Source organism: Mastacembelus armatus, chromosome 7 (genome assembly GCF_900324485.2).
Source record: "Mastacembelus armatus chromosome 7, fMasArm1.2, whole genome shotgun sequence".
In the NCBI taxonomy this organism is placed as follows: Eukaryota; Metazoa; Chordata; class Actinopteri; order Synbranchiformes; family Mastacembelidae; genus Mastacembelus; species Mastacembelus armatus.
The window spans coordinates 21,509,138-21,535,502 of NC_046639.1; the positions used below are offsets into that span (position 1 = coordinate 21,509,138).

Consider the following 26,365-nt stretch of genomic DNA (forward strand, 5'->3'; position numbering starts at 1 on the left):
TTGAATTCATTTGTTACACAGATACTCGATGTTGGACTTTATCTATTATTTATTTGTTTATTTATTTATTTATTACTTCAAGCTGCTCTAATCAATATTTTTAAAGTACAAGTGGATGAAATGATATATAATGTGAAAGGCATCACTCCTGCACCCATTTGCATGTAGAGATGTTGTTATAATGTACTCCCAGACAATTTTCACCTAACTCTGCAGTTCCCTAATCCCTAACAAGAGCATACTAAAATGAGAAGTATGTGAGACTTGTTTTTAAAAATGTATTACACAAATTGCATAGATTGTAAATCAGGATAGAGAAAGTATTTACCTGTATGTTAAAAATAGGGTTTACCTTTGGCCTTAAAGATATTGAACTGTAGCAAAGCACTCGAGGGACAAATCATTAGCAGTTGACTGTTTTGTGCTTACGTTAAAAAAAAATCACTGAATATCATTAAGATTTACTATTTCTTTGAATGAAGCAGTGAAAATGCTGTGTCTGCCTGCTGCTGTCAGCAGCCTTCCAGAGATGGAAAGTGACAGTCGAGGGATATCCTTATCTGCAAATGCCATGAAATTCAAGACGGTACCTCATGATGCACGGGCACTAACGCCTACACACTACCAGACAGAGAGGGACTAACACAACTAACTAACAAACACATTTACAAAAATGCATGAGCAAATTGAATACAGAACATACACATAATCTTCATATAAGCAGACGTTTACACTTATAGCGTAGTCTATTCTTGGCACACATTCATCCTCACAAGCTCTGGCGAGAAAGGTAAGAACGATAAACTGGATCTCAGCTTCTAATGTAACAACTGACCTTCACTTTGTGTTTCTCATTAATGTGTTTTTCAACCACAGCTCGTCGTCTGTGTTGTTGACTGAGCATTTAAATATTTTGACTTTCATTAATTGTAGTAACAACAGCTAGTGTGGACTGCTTTAGTTATACTGTATGTTCATTCTAATTTTGTCACACTAACTCTACTAAACTACTAAACATAATAAAACGCAAATATGTCTTTCTAACACTGGGGTTCATTCAGATCCATGAAACTACATTTTCCCCTAATTTATAAACAGCTGCTCACTCACGCAAGGGGCGGGGCAACATTCGTCATGAGATTACCAAAGTAATTTATCCAATCAGAGAGCGCCTCCTTCTGTAACCATTGGTTACCCGAGCAGTGGGCTTATGGGATATATACATGGCAGCCTTCGGGAAGAGTGCATGTTAGCACGTCGGACTGTTCCTCCTGTGTGTTTCATTAAGGGACTAATGGACTTGCAGATGAACATATCGCGATATTGTCGAGAGTCCGTCGTTGACATTGTGTGTATTCATATTTTTATTCCGTGTTTTAAGCACAAGTGACGTTATTGGAGCAATTTAACATTTGGCTCAGCTTCGCTGTGCAGTCGCAGCACAAGCAAAGTGTTTTGTCGTTAACAAGATATTCTTATAGTTAGTGTCACACAGTGAGCATGTTGGTAGCATGTTTGTAGCATGTTGGTAGCATGTTTGTAGCATGTTGGTAGCATACGTTTAACGACTGGTCAAAGTTACCATAGGAAGCATGTAATGCTAGCAAGCAAACAGGCTGCTCTAAAACTGATAGCTTAGTGTGGAGTGAAGTAGTGTCTGAATTAAACCTTGCAGAAGAATAGGGTTTATTTCTGAGACATGATCTTTTCGTGTTACAAATCTAAGGGCAATATTTAAAGATAAGAGCAGAGCTAGGACGAGTTTGTCATATATTTGTCATATAAGAAATTGTAAAATACAATATTTTGTTGATTTTTTTTTTTTTTTTTTTTAATATGGACAATGAGATTAGTATATCTAATAGTGGGAAGTTTAGGAGAAGACCAACCAGACTATATGTCTGAAAAGTCACAGAAGCTCTTATAATACCAAAGCAGACAGACACCACACACAATATATACAGTATTAATAACCACAGATTTCCTCTAGTTATAAATGCAAATATATTATAGACCAGTTCTCCTATGATAGACTACTACTAGCCTCGTATTAAACACAGGAGGTGGAAGAATAAATGTGACATTATTTGAAAAGATATAATTTTCCACGTTACCTGGTGAAAGTCAAAAATATGAATAATAATTAAAATGGAGTTTAAATAGTAATAGAAAACATATTTTCCCTCTAAAGCTCTAATGATGTGATAAATGAAGTCTCTTCTAGCCCTCTTTATTGTCAGCCCCTTTGTTTTCTTATTTTCATGGGCACTAAACTATTATCAAGACACAACATTGTGTGTGTGTGTGTGTGTGTGTGTGTGTGTGTTACTGTCTCTATATTTGTATAAGAGAAGTTTCTGGTTAACAACACCTAACTTGCTCTTTTGTTTCTGTGTTGTCAGATTAAGCCAACACGACCATCATGCCTAGTGAGGATCAACCACCACAACAGACCCGTCAGAGAAGAAAGAACAAAAAGTCCCGCTCTAAGGGGAAGAGCCCCGGTGGGAGTCCCAGTGCCCAGCTGGGAGGCTCTTTTGACCAGCATGATGACCTTATCTTACCCCCGGTCCATCTTCCTCCTAAGAAGCCAGTGGAGGAGAAGCCAAAAGTCTCAGTGGCCAAGGTGGAGGAGGAGTCATCCATAGCTATCTGTCTTCAGGTGCTTTTTCCCTACCTGCTGGCTGGGATGGGCATGGTGATGGCTGGCATGGTGCTGGACAGCGTACAGGTGAGCATCTCAATAAAGTCTAGTAATGTTTGGCAACTTTGTATGAAAAGTTACTAAAGCTATTTTTGATAATTAAAATAGATGCAGATTCATTTTCAAGTGAAATGATCCATTGTAGTTTCAAACCTGAGGTATTCGATGGTATGAAAACAAACCTTTACTCAAACCAGTGCAGAAATGATTTGATTTTGGTTGCTCAAAAATTGAAAGTGCATAATGAAATCTTCTCTTTTATTTGTATACTTGTGCCTGTGTGTTAGTTGTGTCTTTATCCTCTGCAAGGAATCACTGGCATTTGGTTTGCAGCCAGCTCGGCTCAGAAAAATCAGGCACACTTCTATCTGCTTTCCACTGATAAACACACATCTATGCTCATATGGCTTATTCCTCTCAATCCATATGTTGGTCATCAGTAAATCTTCAGTCTTTCCTCTACCTGGATCAGGTGTGTTCAGTCTGTTAGAATCTGGAAGATCAAAGTGAAACAAAGTGAAATGGTATCCCTCAGCTTTTGATTGGCTGACCACACCTGATCCAGGTAATCAGCAGTGGGTAGGGCAGGGGCAGTTGAAACTCTAGTATAAGTATAATGTCACAGCTGGAAGATATAGGAGGATATTGCTTACCTGAAGCAAGAACAGATTATCAGCAGTTAAAATCGTTGGTGTAACCTGTGGTGGCTTTGGATCTTGCCTACATCACATCGTTTTGCCATACCTGCAGCTTTTCCTCCTCTCTCACTTTGAAGCTTTACACATTTAAGGCATATGTTTTGTAAATCGTGGTTGTGGTGGTAAACTTTAATATTTGTATATAACCTTGGTTTGTTAGCTTGAATGCTTAGTGAGGCATGTTCAGGTATGTTGTGATGATGAGAGGCCCAGTGAGTTTGTATGTGATCAACTATTTTAGGCAAAGTTGTGTCAATATGTTTTTTAAATTTAACCTTGAATTTGCCCACAGCCCAGTGTAGTCTGGGTAATTTCCGTTAAAAACCATAATTTTTTACCAACTTGCTTCTTTACTTAACCAAGAGCACAGGCCTCTGCAATAATTGGAATATGAAGAGACAAACATTTGATTTGGTTGAGTAAAGAAGTTAAGAAGTGATGTAGATTATTAGGGTTTCTTAATTGAACAGCAACTGGACTGAATAAGTGATGTCTTTGTTAACACTGTTGTGCAAAGGAAATTTGCAATAAATCCTTATTAGAAGGCTTTTCTTCACTTTGCTCACAAGTCTCAAGTCTTTGAGGGGCAAGTCCCAAGTCTGTTATGGTTGAAATGAACATTCCATCATCGACTACACTACTGCTTAGAAAATGGCACACACATATACAGTGGGTACGGAAAGTATTCAGACCCCTTTAAATTTTTCACTCTTTGTGTCATTGCAGCCATTTGCCAAAATCAAAAAAGTTCATTTTATTTCTCACTAATGTACACTCAGCACCCCATCTTGACAGAAAAAATCAGAAATGTAGAAATTTTTGCAAATTTATTAAAAAAGAAAAACTGAAATATCACATGGTCATAAGTATTCAGACCCTGTGCTCAGTATTGAGTAGAAGCACCCTTTTGAGCTAGTACAGCCATGAGTCTTCTTGGGAATGATAACTTCTTGATGTCTTTAACACTGTTGTGCAAAGAAAATTTGCACTAAATCCTTATTAGAAGGCTTTTCTTCATCTTGCAGATAGTAAACAATTCAAAGCTTGCTTAGTAGCTTTTTCTAAAGCTTTCAGTTGTATCATAGTCTTCAGCAATGGATGAAATTTGCTCATTTGTCTAGGACATAGATGTGGTCGACATAAAAGCTCTTTATCCCCAGGACTTTTATGTTGAAAGTTCTGTAAAAAGCTTGTAAGTAGTCCTTGTGTGGGATTTGTTTTGTCAAATCAAATTTTACCAATTTTTTGCAACTCATTTGATAAATCGTGATTTGGAGTAAATATTTTTACAAATGCATGTTTACTGTCTAGTAGAGATGCTCACAAGTCTCAAGTCTTTGAGGGGCAAGTCCCAAGTTTGTTATGGTTGAAATGAACATTCCATCATCGACTACATGCCATCCAGACTGCTTAGAAAATGTCACACACATATATATGAGGAATATAGGAATGTACTGCATTGCCATCACTCCTTTATCTATTAGCATCAATGTTCACATTGATTTGTTGTTTGGTAGATGGTTACTTTAAACTGGCTATTACCAAGCAATGTGATTTTATTCCATATCTCTAATGTTTTCTTAATCTGCCCTCTTGGCACCAAGAAGTTAGCTTTGGATGCATGCCCATTCTGTGGAATCGATCTGCTCAATGCATTATCTCTTTGAGTCCATGATGTATGTTTTAAGTCACAGATGGGAATCATACTAGGCTCATCACACATTTCCTTAATGTCAATGTGCTTAAAAGGAAAATGAAGATTGTCCACAATTCCCAATTTGGAGTCAAGTCCCAAGTCTCCTGAGGACAAGTGCAAGTCAAGTGTCAAGTCATAGTGAGTGTGACCCAAGTCCTCAAGAGAAAAAAAAACAGTTACCTTGTAAAAGCCCTGCACTAATATAGTGGGAATTAAATCAATGATTTGATAATAATGAGAAAATAATACCTAGTACATTTGTTAAAAGCATGTAAGGAAGAAAATGAGGAAATTATTTCATACATTCTTGTGAAATTAATATTTTATTTTAGTGCTTGTTCTTAAAAGTAGGTCAGTCTTTTAGTCACACTGTACAGTATGGTAGTTTGGTTTTACATGTGGTTTTACAAAAGCAGATACAGTACCAGGGTCTATGACAGGATCACAGTGCAGATTCACTGTAGCAGATGGACCGGAGAGATGGAGGGAATGGACAGAGAGAAAGAACAAGTCACGATACAGAGAGAGAGGGATGGAGTGAGAGAGATATCTGAAGTCTGGCCGATGTAGATAGAGGGATGTCACATGGCATGAGGGAGATTGGATGAGAGGCAAACACGCAGGAAGAAATAGCGAGGGGGAGAGTGTGAGGCGGTAAGCCAGTCGTTTCCCTCATGAGTTTGCATGTTCGGGAGCGCAAACAGCCCTGCCTCTTTCTCTGCTACGTCACAGCAGAGCAGAGCGGAGGAGGCAGGACTACCCTGATGCTGACAGGAGGAAAGAACACTCCAGCCTGCCAGAAGCTGGCTGCTGCATCTTGTCAGTGGACCTCTAGGATCGCTTATTGACATTTTTCAGCTCTTCTTGTTTTCCTCTTCACTCTCATCTTGGGCCTGCCTAAAGAAAGGAGTGGGCTGGAATGATAAAGACAATAACAGGATCCTGCTGCTTCTAACTGTCAAGACCTTTTGGACAATTCATCATCTTCTTGTTGCTGTCAGTCATTCAGCTGTCATAGCCAGCACTTATTATTTGTAAGAAACAGTTGTGCCTTTATGCCTGAGGTGAATTGGATTCCAGAGTGGGTCATATCAGACAGACAGTAAATTTGATTCAGAGGACTACATCAGAAGGGTTCAGAGAGTAACTCTGACAAACTGGACTTCATCAAGACTCCTTGAACTCTGAACTCATTATCTTTGACCTGCGCGCGGGTATCAAAGCCATCTTACAAATCTTTACTTACAAAGACAGGTTCGTTAAAGACAAGCCATGACTTTGACTGCACATGTGGAGCATCTGTGCTTGTAGAGAACACTGTGACCTATGAATCAGAAATGGTGTTAATGATTGTGTTCCCCAGTGGTGACAACAAATGGATACCTCATCACTGCTGACTCACCACTGGGCCCATGATCCCACGCTTCATTACCCTCAAGTTAGAGTTGAAGCCTTTCCCATTGTTTTTTTTCTGGGAAAAAGTTCATTAATATGAACAAATAGAAAATTACGTGGCACTCTTCTATTTGTTTGAGCAGTTTATCTTTTAACATGACGATCATTCTCACAACATGGCATTGTCTGATTGCTTTTTCAAGTTTCTTTAGCAGTCAGAAGGACTAATCTAAGCTGATTCTTTTATGTGTTCATAGTCAAGAATGACTTAAGAAAACCCTGGAATTTCTTTCTAAACCTTTGAGACCAGAACAACAATGTATTCACATTTACTGTCTCCAAGTTCTTCAAGGAAGGCCTTAGTGACTCCTTGAAACATTTGCCCTTGGCCTTGTTAAATAGAGAAAAACATTTATTGGTTTGTTCATTCAACTTGCTCACTTCTTAGGACAGGTGGGACTCAAACTAGGCTAATTTTGACTGCATTATCCAAAGCTGATCCTCATCCTCTGTGTTTGGATTGCAGTTACACTTACCATGGGATAACTACATGTTGAACTAAGTTCTTACGGAGCCCCTCATTCAACATGGTGGTGACTCGTCTGGAGCTGGAGCTACGCTACCAGGGCAAGAAGTTGCGTGGTGTGACGTGGAAGTTAACTCGATCAGAACACGGTTTCCTACCAGAGAGCTCCTGGCTGATTGCTGCTCAGGTTATAGTGCCGTACCTGGTGTCAGGTCTCGGAATGGTCTCCGCTGGTATCGTCATGGACCTTATACAAGTATGAAAAAACATTTGTGAGGTTCTTTATGAAAGATTGATTGATAAAGTGATGGATAGGGTTAGGCATTATCAGAAATATTTAATACCTGTGCCAAAATGATAACTGAGTACTGATATCAAAACAACTTGTCATCAAACTAGTCATCTGACTATTCATCAAACGAACTAGTAGTGGTGCAACGGATCACAAAACTCACAGTTCGGATCACATTACGGTTTTTGATTCAAGGATCAGACCATTTTTCGGATCAGCAAAAAAGGGGAGGAGACAAATGTAATTTCTTTCCATTTATTACAACAGTACAGCAAGGAACTTTTGGTTTTAACAAAAATAACCTATAAAACCTATGATTTTAACAAAAATAAAATCTGTGTAAGTACTTAAAAAGCAATATTGACAAAGCAATATCTTTTTCTCTGCAATCATTAAAAATTTATGATTAATCTACTTGTTTAAAAAATGAGTTATTATTGCGTGCCGAACCATAGGTCGTGATCCACACAGATCAACTGTGATCTGTTGCAGACCTACAAACTAGTTATCTGCAAATCCATTTTTTAAATTTAAACTATTAGATGTTCAGTGTTGTGTAAAGACATAACTGTGTTGCAAGACAAAAACACTGACCCATGTGTGTTTTCAAAATTTCCTCATTATCTGCAAATAGGAACTATACTATATTAAGGAAAATTATGGAAAATGTTGGGTTTCAGCTAAATTATGAAACAATATTAATTTGATCTGATTTTACTGCATGAAAGATGGACTTGCTTCATGCCCACCCACCACCCATGTCAAGATAGAGCCTGAACTACTTCCTGTGCTGGTACTGAATGTTGGCATTGGATGTAAATTGGGGGATGTGGAACCTTCCAAAATGAACATGATTCTGAGGATTCTTGACTGAAACTCAAATAGACCCATCAGTACTATGACTGGATATGTCTAAAATTGCCAATAACAGTTTATTATAGTGGCACAGGTGAATGGATGTTGAATGTAGAGAGGTACAGACTGCTGTAGACATTTGAATGTGTCATTGGTTTTTGAAGAATGGACGGAGTGAGAAGCAGAGGTTGAATTTACAGACTGAGCTGAGAATGGTCTGAGTTGGCATCAATACAAATCCACATGTTGGGGCCAGACTGACTTTTATCAAATGCTGTATATTTGCCAGTCTCACGTACCTTCTTCACGACTTGGGCAGCTCTGTGAATATGGAGAGGGCAATGAGAAAAATGGTTTGGAATTTTGGAATAATAGCACAGATGGAGGGACAATGGCGTGCAATGCTTCCTTAAAAACTGAGAAATAACTGGTTGGGTGGTTGGGTTGGTGGATGGCTGCATCAGTAGGATGATGAATTGGCTGAGGGATGAATGGAAATGTTGAAGCAGGTACTGCATGCACAGTAACCTTAACAAACCTGCTTCCACCATTGAGAGTGCTGTTTTATGCTCAACAGATGGAGCCTATTATAACATCCACCTTTCTGAGATTACCAAATCAGATTTATATGTAGGAGTGAGGGGAGTGCCTTGGGATAAAATTGAACAGTTGATTTAATAAGTTGTTATAGGATAAAAGAAAAGAGGTTAGAGAGAAAGGGGGTATAAGAAACTTGGCTTTCTTTCTTTGTTTGAAGTAGATTCTGCAGCACAGGAAATGAAGAAGCAATCTCCACATTAAGCAATATTTCTTACTTTCATGTTCCTATCAAATATTTCCTGAGCTGTTATTAAAATAACAAAATACACAGCCTGATGATGGTGTTTCTAGTGATGAAGTGTTATTATAAGTAATTATGTTGAAAATAACAGAGACAGAGACAAATTGAGTAGCACTGTTTTGGCTTTTAGCCCATCACTGCCAAGTAGCAGCAGTATTATAGCAGAAGTGGGCCATGTCCCAAGATAGCTTCCCAGTATGACAGGTGTCAGCTAGACCTATCAGGCCAGAACCTGAGAATGATGTGTATAAATAGACACACACACACACACACAAGCACTGAAAAAGCTTGTTCGCTATACTCCCATTATAAACACAGCATTGATGCTTTATTCTATAGTAGCTGAAGTCCTGATGCCATGTTCAATCTTCTTTAAGCTGCTATATTTTATTTCAGATGTCCTTCTGGGAGGGAGAAACATGTTCTGGGGGTTTACTAGTCAAAACTTTAAATGAATGACATGTAGTGGAAATATGGTGTTTGTTTCATGCATGTGTGTGAGGAAGGTTAGAGCTTCTTTATCAGTCCACACAGATATGATGCATTCATTTGCCATACTTTTTCATCTCTTTAGGGGCACAGAAGCTTCAGCACCACCAGCTTTTTCACATAAGCATCAATACTTTTTGAGATATTCGAGAGTCCCCCCCCCAAAAAAAAATCTTCCATTGTTTTCCACTCAAGTGGAAATGCCAAAATTGAAATCATGCCAAAGAAGTTACTAATTTAATGCAAAGTTGTTTTTGTAATTTTTAATTCAACCAAAAGCCTTTTAATGTAATTATTCTTAGTTTTTGTAATTTTTGATCTATAGGGTGACAAATTTAATTAGCTAAGCTCTGTGCCTCTTTAATTGTGCTTCCTTCTAAAGCAGCTATATTTAATGCACAGATTCATCTTTTCAAGTTCATACAAGGACACGTTTGCTTTGCTGCAGCAACTGGTTTTTGTGTGTGTGCAGGTTTCCAGGGTGAACAAGTACAATTTTCTTTTGCACACCAACTTAATGCATCATGTCTGTTTACCACTCCTGGTCGAAAAGCTCATGGTCCGTGACATTTGCCTCTGTTATAGTGTTATATCAACTTCTTGTCAAACTTTTTGCCCTCCCTTTTCTTCTCTACATCTCTTTACTTCCTCCATTTCCGGCCTGCTCTGTCAATCCCTCATCTCATCTCTAATTCCCTGCCTTCCTGCCTGCCTCTGCTCCACATCACTCTGCTCCTGGAAACTGCGTTGTTTTTTTTTTTTTAAATATGTGAATCTATTTAAAGATCTGAACCATCTTGGACCTGCCAACTGAGTTGTAGTTTGAAAATATAGGGCAGCCTGTGTGAGCTGTACATGTTTTAAACCTGGTGAACCTGTGTTGTATGGTGTGATGCAGATAATGCTCAGTGATGTGGAAACAGGAAAAGTAGGCTAGTGGGTTAGTCTAGAATATGTGACGTGCTTATTTAACTGCATCAGTTAGAGACAAAGTTCAAAGGGTTCATCTGTGGAGGTGGAGATGACACTGATAAAACTGAAAGGATGCTTAATTTAAGTGTATGTTTTTTTGCAATATCTCTCTCTTAACTGCACAATATTTATGTGTGTGTTCCAGCACTGGGAGGTGTTTAAGGTGATTACAGAGGTGTTCATCCTGGTACCTGCACTGGTTGGACTCAAAGGCAACTTGGAGATGACCCTGGCTGCTCGCCTCTCCACTGCTGTAAGAAGAGCAAGACATTCCCTTTATTTATTGTTTGTACATGTGACAAAACCTTTGGATCCATCCTTTACCTTTACCCGCTTATTCCTAATTAGGGTCACAGGGATCTGCTGGAGCTTATCCTAGCACTCTTTGGGTGAAAGGCAGGGGTCCACCCTGGACAGGTCACCAGTCCATCACAGGGCCACATAGAGACAAACAACCTCACACACTCACACTCACTCCTATGGGCAATTTAGAGCCATCAATCAACCTGACATACATGTTTTTGGACTGTGGGAGGAAACCAGAGTACCTCTGCCCTTCTTGGTGTGAGGCAACAGTGCTAATCACTAAGCCACTGTGCTGCCCAACCTTTAGATCTTTAATCTCAAGTGTTAAATCTTACATATTTAAATATGTATATATTAATACACGTTAGTTCCTCATACAATATTTTATTTTTTACTTTCTTCAAGCCCTAGTATTTTTTACACCTTTGCTACAACCATATTGTATTCCAGAAAAATGTGTTTACTTGTTTTAGTGCTTGTGCCTTTGTAGACGGCACAAAGTTATAACATTTTACTGACCGTTACTGAGATCTGGGACGTGGTGACATGGTGCAGTACATGGTACATTAGTGTCCAGCAGGGAAAAAACTTGAGCAGTCAAAATATCAGACAAACTCTTTTGAGTAAACTTGTTACTCAGAGCCCAGGTTGTAAGTAAATACATTTTTATTTAACTGATGAAGTTACAGTGGGACATAATAAATTATTCACTCCAAGTGTAACAGACACAATTTAACAACTTCATTTTGTTTGGCGTGTACTGTGTAAGATGTTTGGTTGAAACTGCCCCCCGCTCCACACAGTGTAATTAACATGACTGTGGTTTCTCTGTTTTTAGGCCAACACAGGCCAAATGGATGACCCTGACAAACAGTGGACCATGGTGTACAGCAATCTGGCACTAATACAGGTAAGTAGAATCTGCCATACAGTGTATATGTTTTGTAATTTACTCAGAGTAGAAGAATGTATTGCTCAAATATAATATAGGTCACAGAGGAATTTCGTATTTCTTTTCACTGTCCTTCAGAATTAGATGAGCAATTTTCAAACCCTTTGCTTTGCACTCTTTGTACTGTAGTATCATACATTTGTTTGCAAAGGATTAAGGAGGTAACCAAATCTAAATCAGCACTGTGAAATCAAGTTCAATAAATGTTCATGTGTGTTCATTAAATATTCAGTTTAGACTGAATTCACAACTGATGTAACATTTAAAGGTGTAGAAATGCAGATTCATTTGACTAGAACTGACACAATAATTGATTATAAACAGTACACAAGAACAAATTCTTTCAAAATGCAGGAACAACACAGACTTTATTCTAATTCTAATCTCTTGACACCAAATCGACCTAGGGACATTTTTTTATTGGTTTCTGATATTTTAAAGTCCAAATAATTACTGGTAATTGTTAATTAAGAAAATAATCAGTTTTATCAGTTTAGTTCAGTGGATTACTGTACTGCTGTTACATATTATGTCCTCTGTCATGTCTTTTATATGCAGGTTCAGGCCACAGTAGTGGGCTTCCTCGCAGCACTGGCAGCAGTATGTTTAGGGGCCATTTCTAGAGGCGGAGTAGACCTGGACCAGGCAGCAGTCCTGTGTGCCAGCAGCATCACAACTGCCTTTGTGGCTGCGCTGTCTCTAGGTTAGTGACCTGAGACACTTTTATTGTTTTGCATCAGAACATATATTGCAAGATTTTACAGTTGGCTTGGCTCAGTTTTCACAACAGTGATTCAATTTGCCAAACGGCAATTTTGCTGCAAAGTTGTTACACATCAGAAAGTTTTAATGACTTGAGGCAAAAATGAAAGATCTCACACACTTTTTATTACCTGTACTCACTTTATTTATGATGTTTGGGCTCTCAAATCATCTTAAGGTAAAACAGGCATCATGCCAATGCTCTGCTTGGTGTGAAGTTTAGATTTACAGTTGAAGGAAAAGGATCACTGCTCCTCTCTGGATGAGTAACCCTTTTCTGTTCAACCACAAAACTTGTTATATTCAAGATGCCTTCTGTTGCTTCCCATTAATGCCAAATATTTGAATTGTAAAGCAGTAGTTGTGAAGTAATACACAGTTACATATGTTGTAATGCTGCTCATCAAGTAGTGCTCATAACAATTGTGTGGTATGATTTATTGAGTTGTATATTGGAAACCGAAACTTTCATACAAGTGTTCTGGGGCCATATTTTGTGTTTAGAGGTGAGAATTTAACCTGTTACTTTGGCTCTTTTTGCACATAAAAACTCTGCTGTAATAACTTAGCCCAGGTATTTGTAGAATATTATGTGCTGAAAAAATACATGCCCACATCTCAATCTGATTTGCTAAAACTTTAATATATTAATATTAAGGAAAAGATGCATCTCAGTGTTAGAGACAGTCAAACAGACCAGCTTATTTTACAGAGCCAGCAGGAGTTTAACTTTGCTCTTGTCTCCATATCAAACTGGCATGAAGAGTAAGGGAACTCAGCAGGATATTTTTGCTAATGTTTTGAGTCATCTTTTTCCAGCTCCCCTCGCTCTACTATGCCATTTTTATTGTTTCTCTAAATCTATTTTCTTACAGATTGCTTACTTTTCTCCACTTGTCACTTTTTGAGACTGGCTGATATGAATATTTTTATTGATATAGGAAAAAGCAACGCACTTTAGCTGGAAGCTTTTGTTCGCTCTGGGAAAATGCTCAACTATGAATTTCTGTCTACATTTGTCTTATATTACATCTCAGTGTAAAGCACTGACAATTTTGTTTAATTTTCATTCATCTTATTCTGCTTTTCTCTGTTTAATAGGCCTGGTGATGATTGGAGTGATCATCGGTTCCAGGAAGGTGGGGATCAACCCTGATAATGTGGCCACCCCTATTGCTGCCAGTCTGGGGGATTTGATCACCCTCTCCCTGCTGGCAGGGATCAGCAGCACACTCTATGAGTATATAGGTATGTACATACAGAAATCTCAGCTGCAATTTATGATATATTTGTCTGTGCACCTTACGGGTATCGTAACTGTTTTTAATGACATTTCTTTCCCAATAAGAGATGATTTGAATGTCTGGGTTGTGGTACTGTCATGTGATTTTATTACTGATATTGTTTCAACTAGAGGAAACATGTTGACCACATCCTTTTTTTTTTTTTTTTTTTTAACTTGTCATGCCAATTAACAAAACACAAGATGGCAGCAAAAGTCTTCTGTATTCACAGTACCTCCCCGTTTTCCAGGCTGTTTAGTGAATGTAGACTGCTGTCCTTGTACATTAATGACACATTTATTTGACACTACATTACACTGACTCTGTATAAGAAAGGCAGACTGCAATATTTCAAAATATTGTACAATAATATACTTCACCATGTCACCTGTTCCTGTTCTACAGATATATGGTACCTGTCACCCCTGGTGTGTCTGGTCTTCTTGGCTCTGATCCCACTCTGGGTCTTGGTGGCTCGACAGAGCCCTCAGATCAGGGAAGTTCTCCGCTCAGGTTGGCAGCCGGTTATAGTAGCCATGTCCATTAGCAGGTACATATATTCACACACTCACATTTGCTCATTTCTATTGTGGATGATTATTCACATGTTTATGTATCGAAACTGTGGAGACATTTGTGTAGCTGCAGCATAATCATTTTGTGCATATCTGTATGTGCTTTTTCAAGGTGTATATAAAAAACTGTTTAAAGCAACACTATGTCGTTTTTCGAACTTAAAAATAAATGTTTCTGAAATTATTTCAGTGGCAGAACAACTCTTGACCAGATGAATTCTACTGCTACTGTGTGGCCTCGCATTGGCTGCAACAGCTCGTAGCCTGGTTGAGTTAACCAACAGCTAACTATAAGACAAAACAATTTAACACAAAATTTTCAAAACCATGGCAGAGGAAGCAAAGAAAAGAAAGACAGTGACCAAACACACATCGGTATCAGACGGGCTCACACTCTAAGCTGATGGAACCGGTGAATCCAAATTCACATGTATTGCGTTAACCACAGGGAAGTTGTTACAGTGACAGTATTTACAACACTGGTAACAGATAATTGCACTTCTCAACGAGATGGGGGAAACTGTGAGCAAAAGTTACATAGTGTTGCTTAAAGTAACGGTATCCCTGCAGATTATAGGTAATTCAGATAAGACAGTCAGACCACTGAACTGAACTAATTAAATTAAATAGGATTACTTTTATTCTGAAAGGCATAGGATTCTAATTACCTGTGTATGTGTGTGTGATTTCCAGTTTTGGAGGCCTTATTCTGGACAAGACAGTGAGTGATCCAAACTTTGAGGGCATGGCTGTCTTTACACCTGTCATCAATGGTAAGCTGATTATCAGAGTTATCAGTGATAAATTTGCATGTTTATCTAAAAGGGACATCAGGTCAGTGTTATGGAGGGAAAAATCAGGAGTTTGGATCTTAAATTAAACGTTTAATGAACTAACAGTTGCTTTGGATACACATGGTCATATAGTGTATCACCTAGGCTTCAGCAAATGATTTTATATTCATTTCCTTCCTGCCAGATAGCCACTGGCAACAGAATTTATTTTTTAAAATTTTCTCACCTACATTTTATTATTTAGTCGTTTCACGTGACCAAATTGAAAATCTTTAGTAGGTGACATTGGAAAGATAATGGCTGTAAAGCATTTTCAATAGTAATGGAATCAGAAAATTGAGCACAGAAGACATACAATAATGTAACTGTAAGGATATTTCTTACATTGATAAGTGCCCTGTCTAGCAAGTGACTCTCGAGTCTTAGACTGTGCAAAAAAACAAAACAAAACTGTGTTTAGTGTTTTGGTTCCAAAAGTAAAAACAGACCTTTAAATGATTCAAAATAACTAAACCTTTCAGTCAATCTTAAAATTCAGATTTAGAACAAGAATTATCCAATAACAAATTGGTGAATAAGAGAACAATTATACGATCGGGTATTTGATACAAACCCCCTGTACTACAGACACTGGCCAAAAGTCCTACCCAAATAATTACAATAACATTATAACACCCCTGCTTAAAACTAAAGAACCATACATGATGATTTACAGTATCTCAATCATTTTTTTCCAAGTTGATTTGAATTGTTACTGTGAAATGAGGTGAAACCAGTGGCTGTCTGGAAGGTAGGAAACCAGCCTAAAATCATATGCTATGTTTTGGAAAATGTCTGGCTTGAACATACATGATTTCTACTTAATGGGATGAAACATGTAGAGCTGCCCAATGTCCTGTAAATGAAGCCTTAAAAGCACCAAAGAGAAGCTTAAAAGCAAAAGAGAAGCTTTTTTAGAAGCGCCAAAGCCAACATGTGCAACATCAAACTGCTTTGATAGCTTTCCACTTCTGTCTTGACAGAAATACATGACCATTGTTTTTCAAAAGTAATAGTTAACAAAACATGAAAACACACCCACCTTTGGAGCTCAATCAATTTCTTCTTTACTTCTTTAAACAGTGATTGTCAAGTTATAGATTAGAACTGCAACCAGGCACAGCAGGCCTGTTGATCTTTGGAGAAAGAGAGAAAACAGCATGTTGCACTGTGTACTGTTTCTATAAACTAACCCAACTGCATTTCCTAGCAAGAATTGTAAAGAATATAAACTGTCTGAATGTTAAAAGTTACATGATTTACATAGAAAGCAGATTTTTATTCCCTAATGCTGTTTTAGAATGATGAAAATGCAATGAGAAATGGAGGCAAAAAGAAGTGGTCTTGAGAATGAGTGGTTTGGCTGTGAAGTGAAGCATGCAGTATAGGGGAGAAGTCGATATAAACCACTAATGGTACACACCCAGTGTCCTGGCACAGCTGACAGGGCCTTTAATAACCTTCGACTCTGTGTCACTGTTTCTGATTTTCTCTCTGCCCATCTTCCCTCTGTTTCTCAACCTCTCTCTTCCTCCTAAATTGTTCAATCTGGTTTGAATTTCCCATTTTCCCTCACTGGCATGCATATAAACCAGTATTATGGTTTACTAAAATTCCCTCAAGTCCTTTCCATCTCACAAAAACCATCTGTGTCACTTTTTGGGGTAAATAATTTGAAAAGGTGTTTGATGTAGCTGAATTAGGCACAGACATCCTTGTGAACACTGCAATTAAAGCAAACTGTTAAAACCAATGGATATTTGGAAAAGTTGTTTTGCATTCAGATAAAACTTGGCAAAGTGAAGAGAGAGGCTTAATTGACACCAGAATTAAAGGATCAAATCTTACCTCAAGTCTGTAAATGAACGTTTAACCCCGATGAAGCTTTTTGGTTGCCTTGCAGCTCATAACATCTGGGAAAGATTTCAAAATGTTAAAATGACATGACATAAACAGATCAGACATCTTGACACAAAGTCAGTCAGAAACAAATTATCCACCAGAATTTGTGAAAAGAGACATAACGGTTTTTGTACAACCAGAGTCATATTTCACTGTCAGAACCATATGGCTGCATGCAGTTAGGTTTTCTTTCCAATACGTACATGTTGCTGCTGTCGTCTTTTTGAGGTATCGGGTGGAGCTCGTTTGGATTCAACACTTTCATTTTTTTCAGTTACTGTGACTCTACTGGCCAGATTTTATTTTTTTAGCCACTGTGGCTTATTAAGATGGACTCATGTTCAGCCACAGTTTGCAGAGAACAAACTGAGCCAGGCTTGTGTCATTACTTGGCTTAAATTGTGCAGAGGCAATGAGAGATTAACCATTAGTGACTGTAAGATGGAAAGAACTTTGCCTTTCAGTACATTGTAAAAACACAAAATTTATATATTTTTTTTCTTAATCTGTGAGAAAAAATTTGGTCTGTCATTTGTTGAAGGATGTTTTTTTTTTTCCCAGAAATAAATTGTCCCATTCATATACTGTCCTTTGTTTTCCTCTGTGTAGGAGTGGGTGGTAACTTGGTGGCCATCCAGGCCAGCAGGATTTCAACATACCTGCACTTCTGGAGCATCCCAGGGGTGCTGCCCTTTAAGATGAGGCAGCACTGGCCCAACCCCTGCATCACCTTCTTCTCCTCAGGTAAAACTGCACACTGTAGCATCTGTATACTCAAAATCCTAAACAAACACCATTTGAAATTTTAGTTTCAAGTGAAATGCATTCCTTTCCAGATTTTACTTTCCCTCAAAACTGTCCTTGCACTTTGAACTGTCAGTCAACTCTCTATCCACTCACCCCAACCAGCTGAGGCAGATGGCTGCCCAAACTGAGTCCGGTTCTGCTGGAGGTTTCGTCCGTTAAATGGAATTGTTGGTTTTTTGCTTTTTTATAAAGTGCCTGGAGTTGATTGTATTGTCATTTGGTGCTCCACAAATAAATTTAATTGAAATTGAATCAAACTGATCTCTCTGATATAAAGCTGCTTGCTTTCCTATGCTTATGCCTCAAGTCCTCCAGCACTGCTGAACACTTAGAGATTGCAACTCTTGCTATCAGATTTTTGAGTAGTAACCTGTTAAGCTCCTCAAACCAACAGACAATGCCAGACATGGTAACAAATGCAAATGAACATGACTAAACAGGCTGCTATGGAGTGGCTGTGGCGCAGCATCTACAAACCAGGTTTGGTTGGCGGTTCAATCCCTTGCTTCTCTAGTCCAATTGTCAAAGTGCCCGTAAGAGATGCTCTAAGAAGTAAAGCAAACCCCACAAAAGTGAAACTGACTTTCTGCTGACAGGTTTGTGACAAAAATAATCTAAGCGTGAGAGCATACAGTGGTGGCCTGAATACGAGGAAGACAGGAAATTTGTGCAATGTGATACCTGAGAGTTGAGTTTTGAGCACAAACTGAGCAAAGCCTGTTGAAGTGAAAAGACAGGAGTTTGAGAGAAAGCATCATAAACATGAATGGACATGAATTCAGATTCCTCTCTCAAATTGAAAGACCATGCTCATGAATAAAGATTGTAATAAAACCCCCATAATCAAAAGATTTTACAATATGACACAAACAGAAAGTGATCACCTGACTTTGCAGTTCCATCAGCCCATCCATCCATTTTCTATACCCACTTATTCCTTAACCAGGGTCACGAGGATCTGCTGGAGCCCATTACAGCTCTCGTTCAGGTGGAAGGCAGGGGTACACCCTGGACAAGTCACCAGTCCTTCACAGGGCCACAATAGAGACAAACAACCTCACACACTCACACTCACTCCTATGGGCAATTTAGAGTCACCAATCAACCTGACATACATGTTTTTGGACTGTGGGAGGAAACTGGAGTACCTGGAGAAAACCCTTCTTGCTGTGAGGCAAGAGTGCTAACCACTCAGCCACCATGTTGCCCTCCATCAGCCCTAAAGTGTCTTATTAGCTTCTTTCACTTTAAGGTGAGGGAGTATGAACACAGGCAAGTATCTCAATCCTTGCGCCATTGAAAGTTACTCACAGACACCACGTGGCCAGAAATGCAGCTCTATATCAATACAAATAACTTCCTTGGTTTATCATATATAATATTTGAGAGCAGCATTCAATTTCATGTGCCTGTAATATGAGAACAATGAGTATCATTTTTAATAAGCAAAAATACTCAAAAAAGCCAGAAGTAACAGGAACATCAGTGACTTTAAATCAACACTGCCTACTGTACTTTGCCTTTTGGTTTGTCATAGCATGTCTTGAGGGGTTGAATACATCTTCTCTGAGTTTGAGTGCATCAGGTATAACTTACCTTGAGACATCTTTCTAAAGTTGATCTCCCTCTTCAGAACTGAATGGATTTGGCTTGGAGTAGAAAACCCAGAAGAGTTTATTTGCTCTTGACAAACACCTCAAAAAAGACATGGGATTGAGTTAATAGCAAAGGAAATCCATGCACAAAGTCATTATGTCATCAAAATAAATTAACCTACTTGTTTACCAATCTGAATGAAATCCTGTCTTCTTTTTTGCCTCCCAGGGGTAAACTCGAAGTCCGCACGCGTGCTGCTAATGCTGGTTATCCCTGGTCACCTGGTCTTCCTCTATGCCATCTCTCTGCTGCAGGGAGAGGAGGCGCCAATCACAATAGCCTTCACCATCTGTTACCTTTGTGCTGCTCTGCTACAGGTGAACTGGTGCATCCCTACACACAATTTGTGAAATGTTGTCATGTCCTCATTCACTGCAAATATAAAAAAAAATACATATATATAAAATAAATAATTTTCCTGATGAGCTCTCACAAACTCACTGGCCCTTAGCTTGCCCTCGGTTGGCCCTGCCATTTCACATGACCCTCTAACACAAACTGTAAAAAGGTACATTAAAAGACTCAGCACAGTCTAATAAAAATGGTTGCAGGTGGCAACCTGTTACCTAACTGCGAAATGACCTGTGCCAGGTATTGGTGTTTCAGCAGCTCAGTGAGATAAAGATTTGTTCCAGGACAGAACCCAAAGCATACTGCTCTCCTGCCCTGGTCACCACAGAAAGTTTGATTGTTAGATTGTTGATAGTTAGTTATTCCATACAATTGGATGTTTGTTTTAGCTCTTTTAACCATTGATCCATTACTTTTTTATCTACATTTCCAGTCACGAGTTTAGACACAGTTTACCATTCAACTGATTTGGAAAAGTTCTTAGTGGTAAACTGCTAAAAGTGAGAACTAAAATGGATATATTTATATTATTGGTTTATTTATTTACTGTGGCTACTTCATAATTTTTCCACTGATTTTAGCATTTTATCTATTTATGTATTATATATAACTCACCATTGTTTGTCCATTACTTTTAGCAGTAACTACTTAAATTACATATTTTTTTCCTACTTATTATAAAAAGGTACTTTCAATCAAATTATAAAATCTACATTTTCATATTAGTTTATCTACACTATGTTTCCACAGACCCAACATGAGCTGCTGAAATTCCCCTCACTAGGAATTAATGGAGTGGTCACCAGTGTTAATGTTCACTGCTTCTGTACATGTTGGGGATTACAGCTTTAAAAATCGGATTTGTTTGCTCCAATTCTCAGCCTGTTCAGCTAAATTTTCTTTTTTCGGTAGGTGGCTATCCTCCTTTATGTTGCTGACCTCATTGTCCGTTTGATGTGGAGGAGGAGTCTGGACCCTGACAACTTCTCCATCCCTTATCTGACTGCCTTAGGGGATCTGCTGGGCACTGGCTTCCTAGCCCTCTGTTTCCGCTGCGTCTCCCTAATTCAGAGCTTGGGTCTATGAATTCTTCCCCTTTACCCCTGAACTCTTCCATCAACTGTCTCATTGCACCAGTTCTGTTGCATTTACACATCGATGCTTTAAAAGATCAATAAAGCATCTTGTCTTTATCACTAGGCCAGTTTAATACCAAGGAATTTGTCTTTGTCACAAATTCAAACCTTTTCACTGTGGAAAAGCAGCACAGGTGACAACCACCATTTATACCCATCCATCTGGATTGAGGATTCAGTGCCTGAACTTGCCCACCTAAATCCATTTCTTTCATCTGAGTGCAAAAAATTTGATTTAGTTTTCTGTCCTTCACACCACCCACTACATTGTATTCAACTTCAGTTTAAAATCATCCTTTTGTTTCTCTAAGTAAATTTGAATTTGATGGCTCTGTGCTCACCTTTTCTCTCAGCTCCTTTTTGGTATCATCAGGGGATTCTACAGCAACAGTACATCATGACAGCATATCAGCAGTGTAGACCTGAAGAAATGTTTATCAGTCGTCTTTACTGTGAACGGTTGATCTATTTATGGAAAATTAATAACTGCAATTTTCATAACTATCATCGTTTCAGATGAATGGGACACATTTGGACTAAAAAATTGAGTCCAAAGAGAAGATTTATACCCTTCTCATTCATTACACTAAACATGAAACTATGGCTAATGTTGCTTAGTACAAAGACTGGAAATGAGGAAACTGCTAACCTGGGACTTTGCTGATGTGACAAAATCCACCTAATAGCACCTCTGAAGCTCAATAACCAACACATTTATCGTTTCTTCAATCCATCAAAGACCAAAACATAAATTTTTCTAAAAATATGCTGAGCTTTTTTTTTTGTCCAGGAACTTATTTTTCATTTTATTATTATTTTTTGGCAAATAAAAAACAAAAGATATAATGTGTGTAAACTTTAGAGGTGCTTGTAGTTGGATTTTACCTGCATTGGTCAGTTGGTTCCTCCTGTTTCCATTCTGTGCCAAGGTAGACAACTACTGGAAGTAGCCAAACGCATATTAGCATCAATCTCATTTAATTCTTGGCAAGAAAGCAAATCTGTTGAAATTTTCTTTTAAGGTTTAACATTTAAGATACAATAATGGTTCTTTCTTCCACAATTTTCCAATAGGAAAAAGTCATTTTCACAGCAAGTCACTAAAAAGCTAAACATGCACAGGTGAGAGAAGGACCTGTTTTCTTCCCCAGCAAAAATCTCACAGCTCTGACTTAAAGCCCCAAAATTCATCACATATACTGTCTAGAACAAGTAATATGCAGATGATAACATGCTTTTTGTTGCACATACAGTGAGTACATACAATGCAACTAAAACTGCCATGTTCAAACAATACAAAGACCCAAACGCTTCAACAATGCACCCTGAACTCCTGAAAATGAGTCAACACCTCTGACTATATGGTAGACCATCACGATGCTAAAACAATATTTTACTTGTGAGTTTTGTGCTGCCACTCAATGTTAAATAAACAGTCCCTTTAACAAAGGGTTCACAAATCCTCACCGTTCATTATGATGTCATACCATCAAAAACCATAAAACTTCATTATTACAGCAATGAGTGTACATACTGCCAATGCATAGTGTTCAGACAGCAAAGCACACACTGGAGAGTTTTGATTCAGCTCAGCCTCTGACTCAGTTAATTTATAAACAAAAACTTAGGCCTGGTCCAGACTTACACATCTATTTTGTGAAATACATGCCAAACCAACAAGTCTGAAAAAAAAATGTATTACTAGTTCCACCAGCTCGCAAAGGTTAGGTTTACCAGTGACCTCTGTAGCAGTACTTTCTGACACCTCAGTTCGTCAGGGTTTTAAGAGAATAAATGTCTATGCTAGAAATCTTATGCGCACCACTAGTTTTGCTATGTCTGCCATTGCACAAAATTGCCTCATCAAACAACGGAAAAAACACTGCACATCCTGAAGTCAAAGTAGATACTCACCACATACTGAAGTTACAAACAAAAACTCGGTTTTCAAAAAAAAGCACTGAAAACTGTTTTTGAATAAGAGCTTTCCAAAGGATCAGTTTCCATTTGTTACAGTTTGCATGTGGACAAAAGGCCAAAATGTATTTTAAAGTTATGTAGAGTTAAAATACCTGCATATGTATGAACTAGGCCAATGACAAAACAAGCCTACAACAAAATAAAACCTTTGAAAACCATTAACTATGAAAAAGAAAAGAAGATATGCATCAAATTACACCATGTCTAAAATTCATATTCTGTCTGGACACAGTAATGCTCATTAATTTAATATTTAGATACAAGTTTATGCATCTTCACATCTGATCTTGCATTTGCAAGAAATAACTGGAATAACTGAAATAATGTACAATACATTATTTCAGTTATAAATGCACAGAAGATTGCAATTGGATAAAAGCTAACTGCAAATCCCAGAATTTAGTTTACAGTGTATATAGTCTGAAGCACACTCCCTGTGTGTCTATCCTTGCTGTCATATTAGCATTGATTACTTTGTAGGAGCTTCATCTCAATGATTTACACAGTATCTCAAAACTGCACTCAGATCACATGAAGCATTTCTGGTGTTTACTGTTGTTGCATTTCTGGTGTTTCTAGTTGTACCTGTTTTTTAGAGACAGATCTCAAACACTGAAATCTGAGGCTTTTTTTTTTTTTTTAAATAGCCTGTGATGTCAGTGACTGAATGTTTATGTGAGGTAAATCAGTGGTGACAGTGCTTTACTAAAATATTTTATTGCAACGCTTACACATACTTTGTACACAGGAGGCAATGAAATATAGATATGTACTATTAGTCTTTTTCACTTAAGCTTAAAGTATCAATGTGACATTGTAATACTGAGACTTAGACCACACCTAAAACTATGTTGTACCAGCAAAAAAGTGCATCAATTAGTTGGGCTGGATGATGGAACCTAAATCTGTATCATAATTGTATAATGATTGTAATTTCCTCCAAAATACATGACTGCATCTAGTTCCATTATTGTGTTGGCTCGTATCTTATGTTTGTCCAAAGTATCTATAGTCTGGCCACTATAAGGTTTTAGAGGTCTGGACACAGCTAATTGGTTAAATGCCCAGTTAGGTGTCATTGGGTTCTGAAACTTAAAATATATATATGGTAATATGCCAATCAGAACTCTCCAATATGCCCCATTATTTCCATGTAAAATCACAACTTGTCATTTAAAATAAGAGATACTAAATGATAAAATTTTGGGTGGCAGGGACATTTTTTGAGCTTTGAACATAGGAAGTCTAACAGTTCAGCTACATGCTAAGCTAAGATGCAGCCTAATGAGTTCAGGTATGTACGTTGAGTCAAATTTAACTAACTCACTCTAAAAAGTGAATAGGTAATATTTCCAGAAATTTTTACTATAAAATTAAAAACATGGTTTATCATCCAGCCCTATCAGTGAGTTGCACAACTTAAAACTTCCACTTTTGTTTTAATTGTAAAGATTGCCTTGAGAATTTCAGTTCATGTCAACTATCTTATCTAAAATCTTCACAGTTACAGTCACGTGTTAAAAAAACAGCTTAATTTAAATTGTGAAACAGTTTTGCTTTCTGTAGAAAACTTTGCACTGTATTTCAAAACTTTGACACTGCCACATTATGTGTGTAGCGGCTTTTAAAATAACTTTATTTTCTAATGACGCTGTGTTTATTGTAACCAGAGCTTCCACACCTACAGTATGTTGTGTCTTATGTGTGTGCAGAGGTGAAATATGGAATCTGAACAAATGTTATAGACAAATGTTTGATGAGCGTTATGTGATTTTGAAGCTATGGAACGTTATATTTGAATAAAAACCAAAAGCGTAAGTACATTTATGTCACTTGGGGGCCATTCCCATCACCTAATTGGTCAAAAAAGGTTGGAAATTAGTCAGGCTTCAAATCAAATGTAGAGTAAATTTAAACTGGAAATTTGGTTTAAATTTACTCTACATTTGATTTGAAGAAAATATCAGCAAAGGAAAATGCAAATGAACACTACATTTCTAACTGGTATAATAGTGTCAATGATAGAGGTCCAGTGTCACTAAACCACTGCAAAAGAAGGAGGCGGCTGTTAGCTGACAGAGAAATGGCAGCCAATCAAACTACAGAAAGAATAAAGAAATATTTTGTGATGTATATTTTAATGTCAGGGATTTGCTCCACACAAACCGTCTGGCACCCTGCTTTTTTTTTTTTTTTTTTGTCTCTCCAGCAGAGCGGAATGCTTCACTTTTTTTTTTTTTTTTTTTTTAAAAGAGCCACATTTTTCTTTTACTTTACACAAACCTTGTTATATAAGCCCAGTCTAAAAACTATTTAGGTTTAGGTATTTAGGTTTTTTGTTTTTTTTTCCTCTGGCTGACCAAAGCACTCCAGTCAAGACAATTTTATCTACACAAGTCTTCAGATAAGATTGTCTCTGCCCAAGCTGACCATACGCGTTACTAGAGCTGGGCGATAAACCAATTCAATTAACTCGAATGTGTAGTTTACATCGACTTGTTTGAATGAAAATCGGTTTTCTCTAACATCCGTTGATACACAAACAACATGGCAGTGAGCAGGGATGAACTTGTTCCCAAGAAAGGCACAGTGCCATCCGTAATTTGGAATTGGTTCGGTTTTGTGGCATCAGACGCAGAACAAACAATACCCCAGAAATTGCTGCAAAGTGGGGAAGAAAAAAAAAAAAGAAAAAAACAAGTTAAATCATAAATCGGATTTTTTGTGGGGAAAACAAACAAAAAAAAAAAAAAAAAAAACGGGGATTTTTTATTAAGGTCATATCGCCCAGCCTTATGTGTTACTGAGGAGAAATAAGGTCAACCTTTGTCCAGTATACCTAAATGAAAGCCTCCCCTCCCATCATAGCGGAGACATGATTGTGTTTCTAATAAGACATGAAAAAAAGACCACACCTGCTGCTGTTAAGGGATTGTATTTGTTGGAACTTCAAGTTAGCCAGCCAATCATTACACTTAAGGTATAACATTCACATTTTTGTGGCACAAAAACTGGTGCATGAGATTTGTTCAGTTTGTGTTCTTTTCACCATTTCACAATGACTCATCAAGTAACTGGTCTGACTAAAGGAATATTTATACATTATATATGTCTGATGATGCCTTACTAGCTGTGTTTATACACAGCAGCGTCTGCATTTGAGCTGCATATACTATGTTTACTCTCTCTAAAACAATAAGCTTTTTGTTTCTTGTGATCAGTATTTTCCAGAGGAAAAGGGAAATTAAATAGCAAAACATGTATTTTGCACAACATGTTACTGAGCCAGCAGGAAGAAAAAGCGTGCGATTTGTCTTTGGCAGGTCACAGCTTCTCGCAAATTATGGCTTAAAT

The 26,365-nt window shown here is 37.9% G+C and overlaps 1 protein-coding gene and 1 long non-coding RNA gene across 8 annotated transcripts in view; one reads left to right on the forward strand and one right to left on the reverse strand.

Moving 5' to 3' along the window:
• Window positions 1-24,829, forward strand: part of LOC113145265 (solute carrier family 41 member 3-like) — a 36,503-nt gene extending 11,674 nt beyond the window's left edge. For 2 of the 6 annotated variants that reach the window (XM_026331761.1, XM_026331759.1), the window contains exons 3-12: window positions 2,403-2,731; window positions 10,614-10,721; window positions 11,613-11,684; window positions 12,285-12,429; window positions 13,590-13,736; window positions 14,177-14,321; window positions 15,040-15,119; window positions 17,691-17,825; window positions 19,713-19,861; window positions 20,808-24,829. In XM_026331761.1, coding sequence (XP_026187546.1) covers window positions 2,423-2,731; window positions 10,614-10,721; window positions 11,613-11,684; window positions 12,285-12,429; window positions 13,590-13,736; window positions 14,177-14,321; window positions 15,040-15,119; window positions 17,691-17,825; window positions 19,713-19,861; window positions 20,808-20,981 — 1,464 coding nt within the window. In that variant the 5' untranslated portion in view covers window positions 2,403-2,422 and the 3' untranslated portion in view covers window positions 20,982-24,829. Of the gene's footprint in view, window positions 1-596; window positions 791-1,212; window positions 1,349-2,402; window positions 2,732-7,057; window positions 7,276-10,613; window positions 10,722-11,612; window positions 11,685-12,284; window positions 12,430-13,589; window positions 13,737-14,176; window positions 14,322-15,039; window positions 15,120-17,690; window positions 17,826-17,917; window positions 18,112-19,712; window positions 19,862-20,807 lie in introns of those variants that run through there. The other 4 variants (XM_026331758.1, XM_026331760.1, XM_026331764.2 and 1 more) reach the window with 4 other exon arrangements.
• LOC117152669 (uncharacterized) lies at window positions 13,907-18,905 on the reverse strand. 2 transcript variants are annotated; one of them, XR_004463111.1, is made up of 3 exons: window positions 18,570-18,905; window positions 18,366-18,433; window positions 13,907-17,863 (listed from the first exon to the last, which is right to left on the reverse strand). It is a non-coding gene; the product is annotated as an uncharacterized LOC117152669 (long non-coding RNA). The 2 variants fall into 2 exon arrangements; XR_004463110.1 differs by having other exon boundaries at window positions 18,366-18,905.
• Window positions 24,830-26,365: the final 1,536 nt, after the last annotated feature.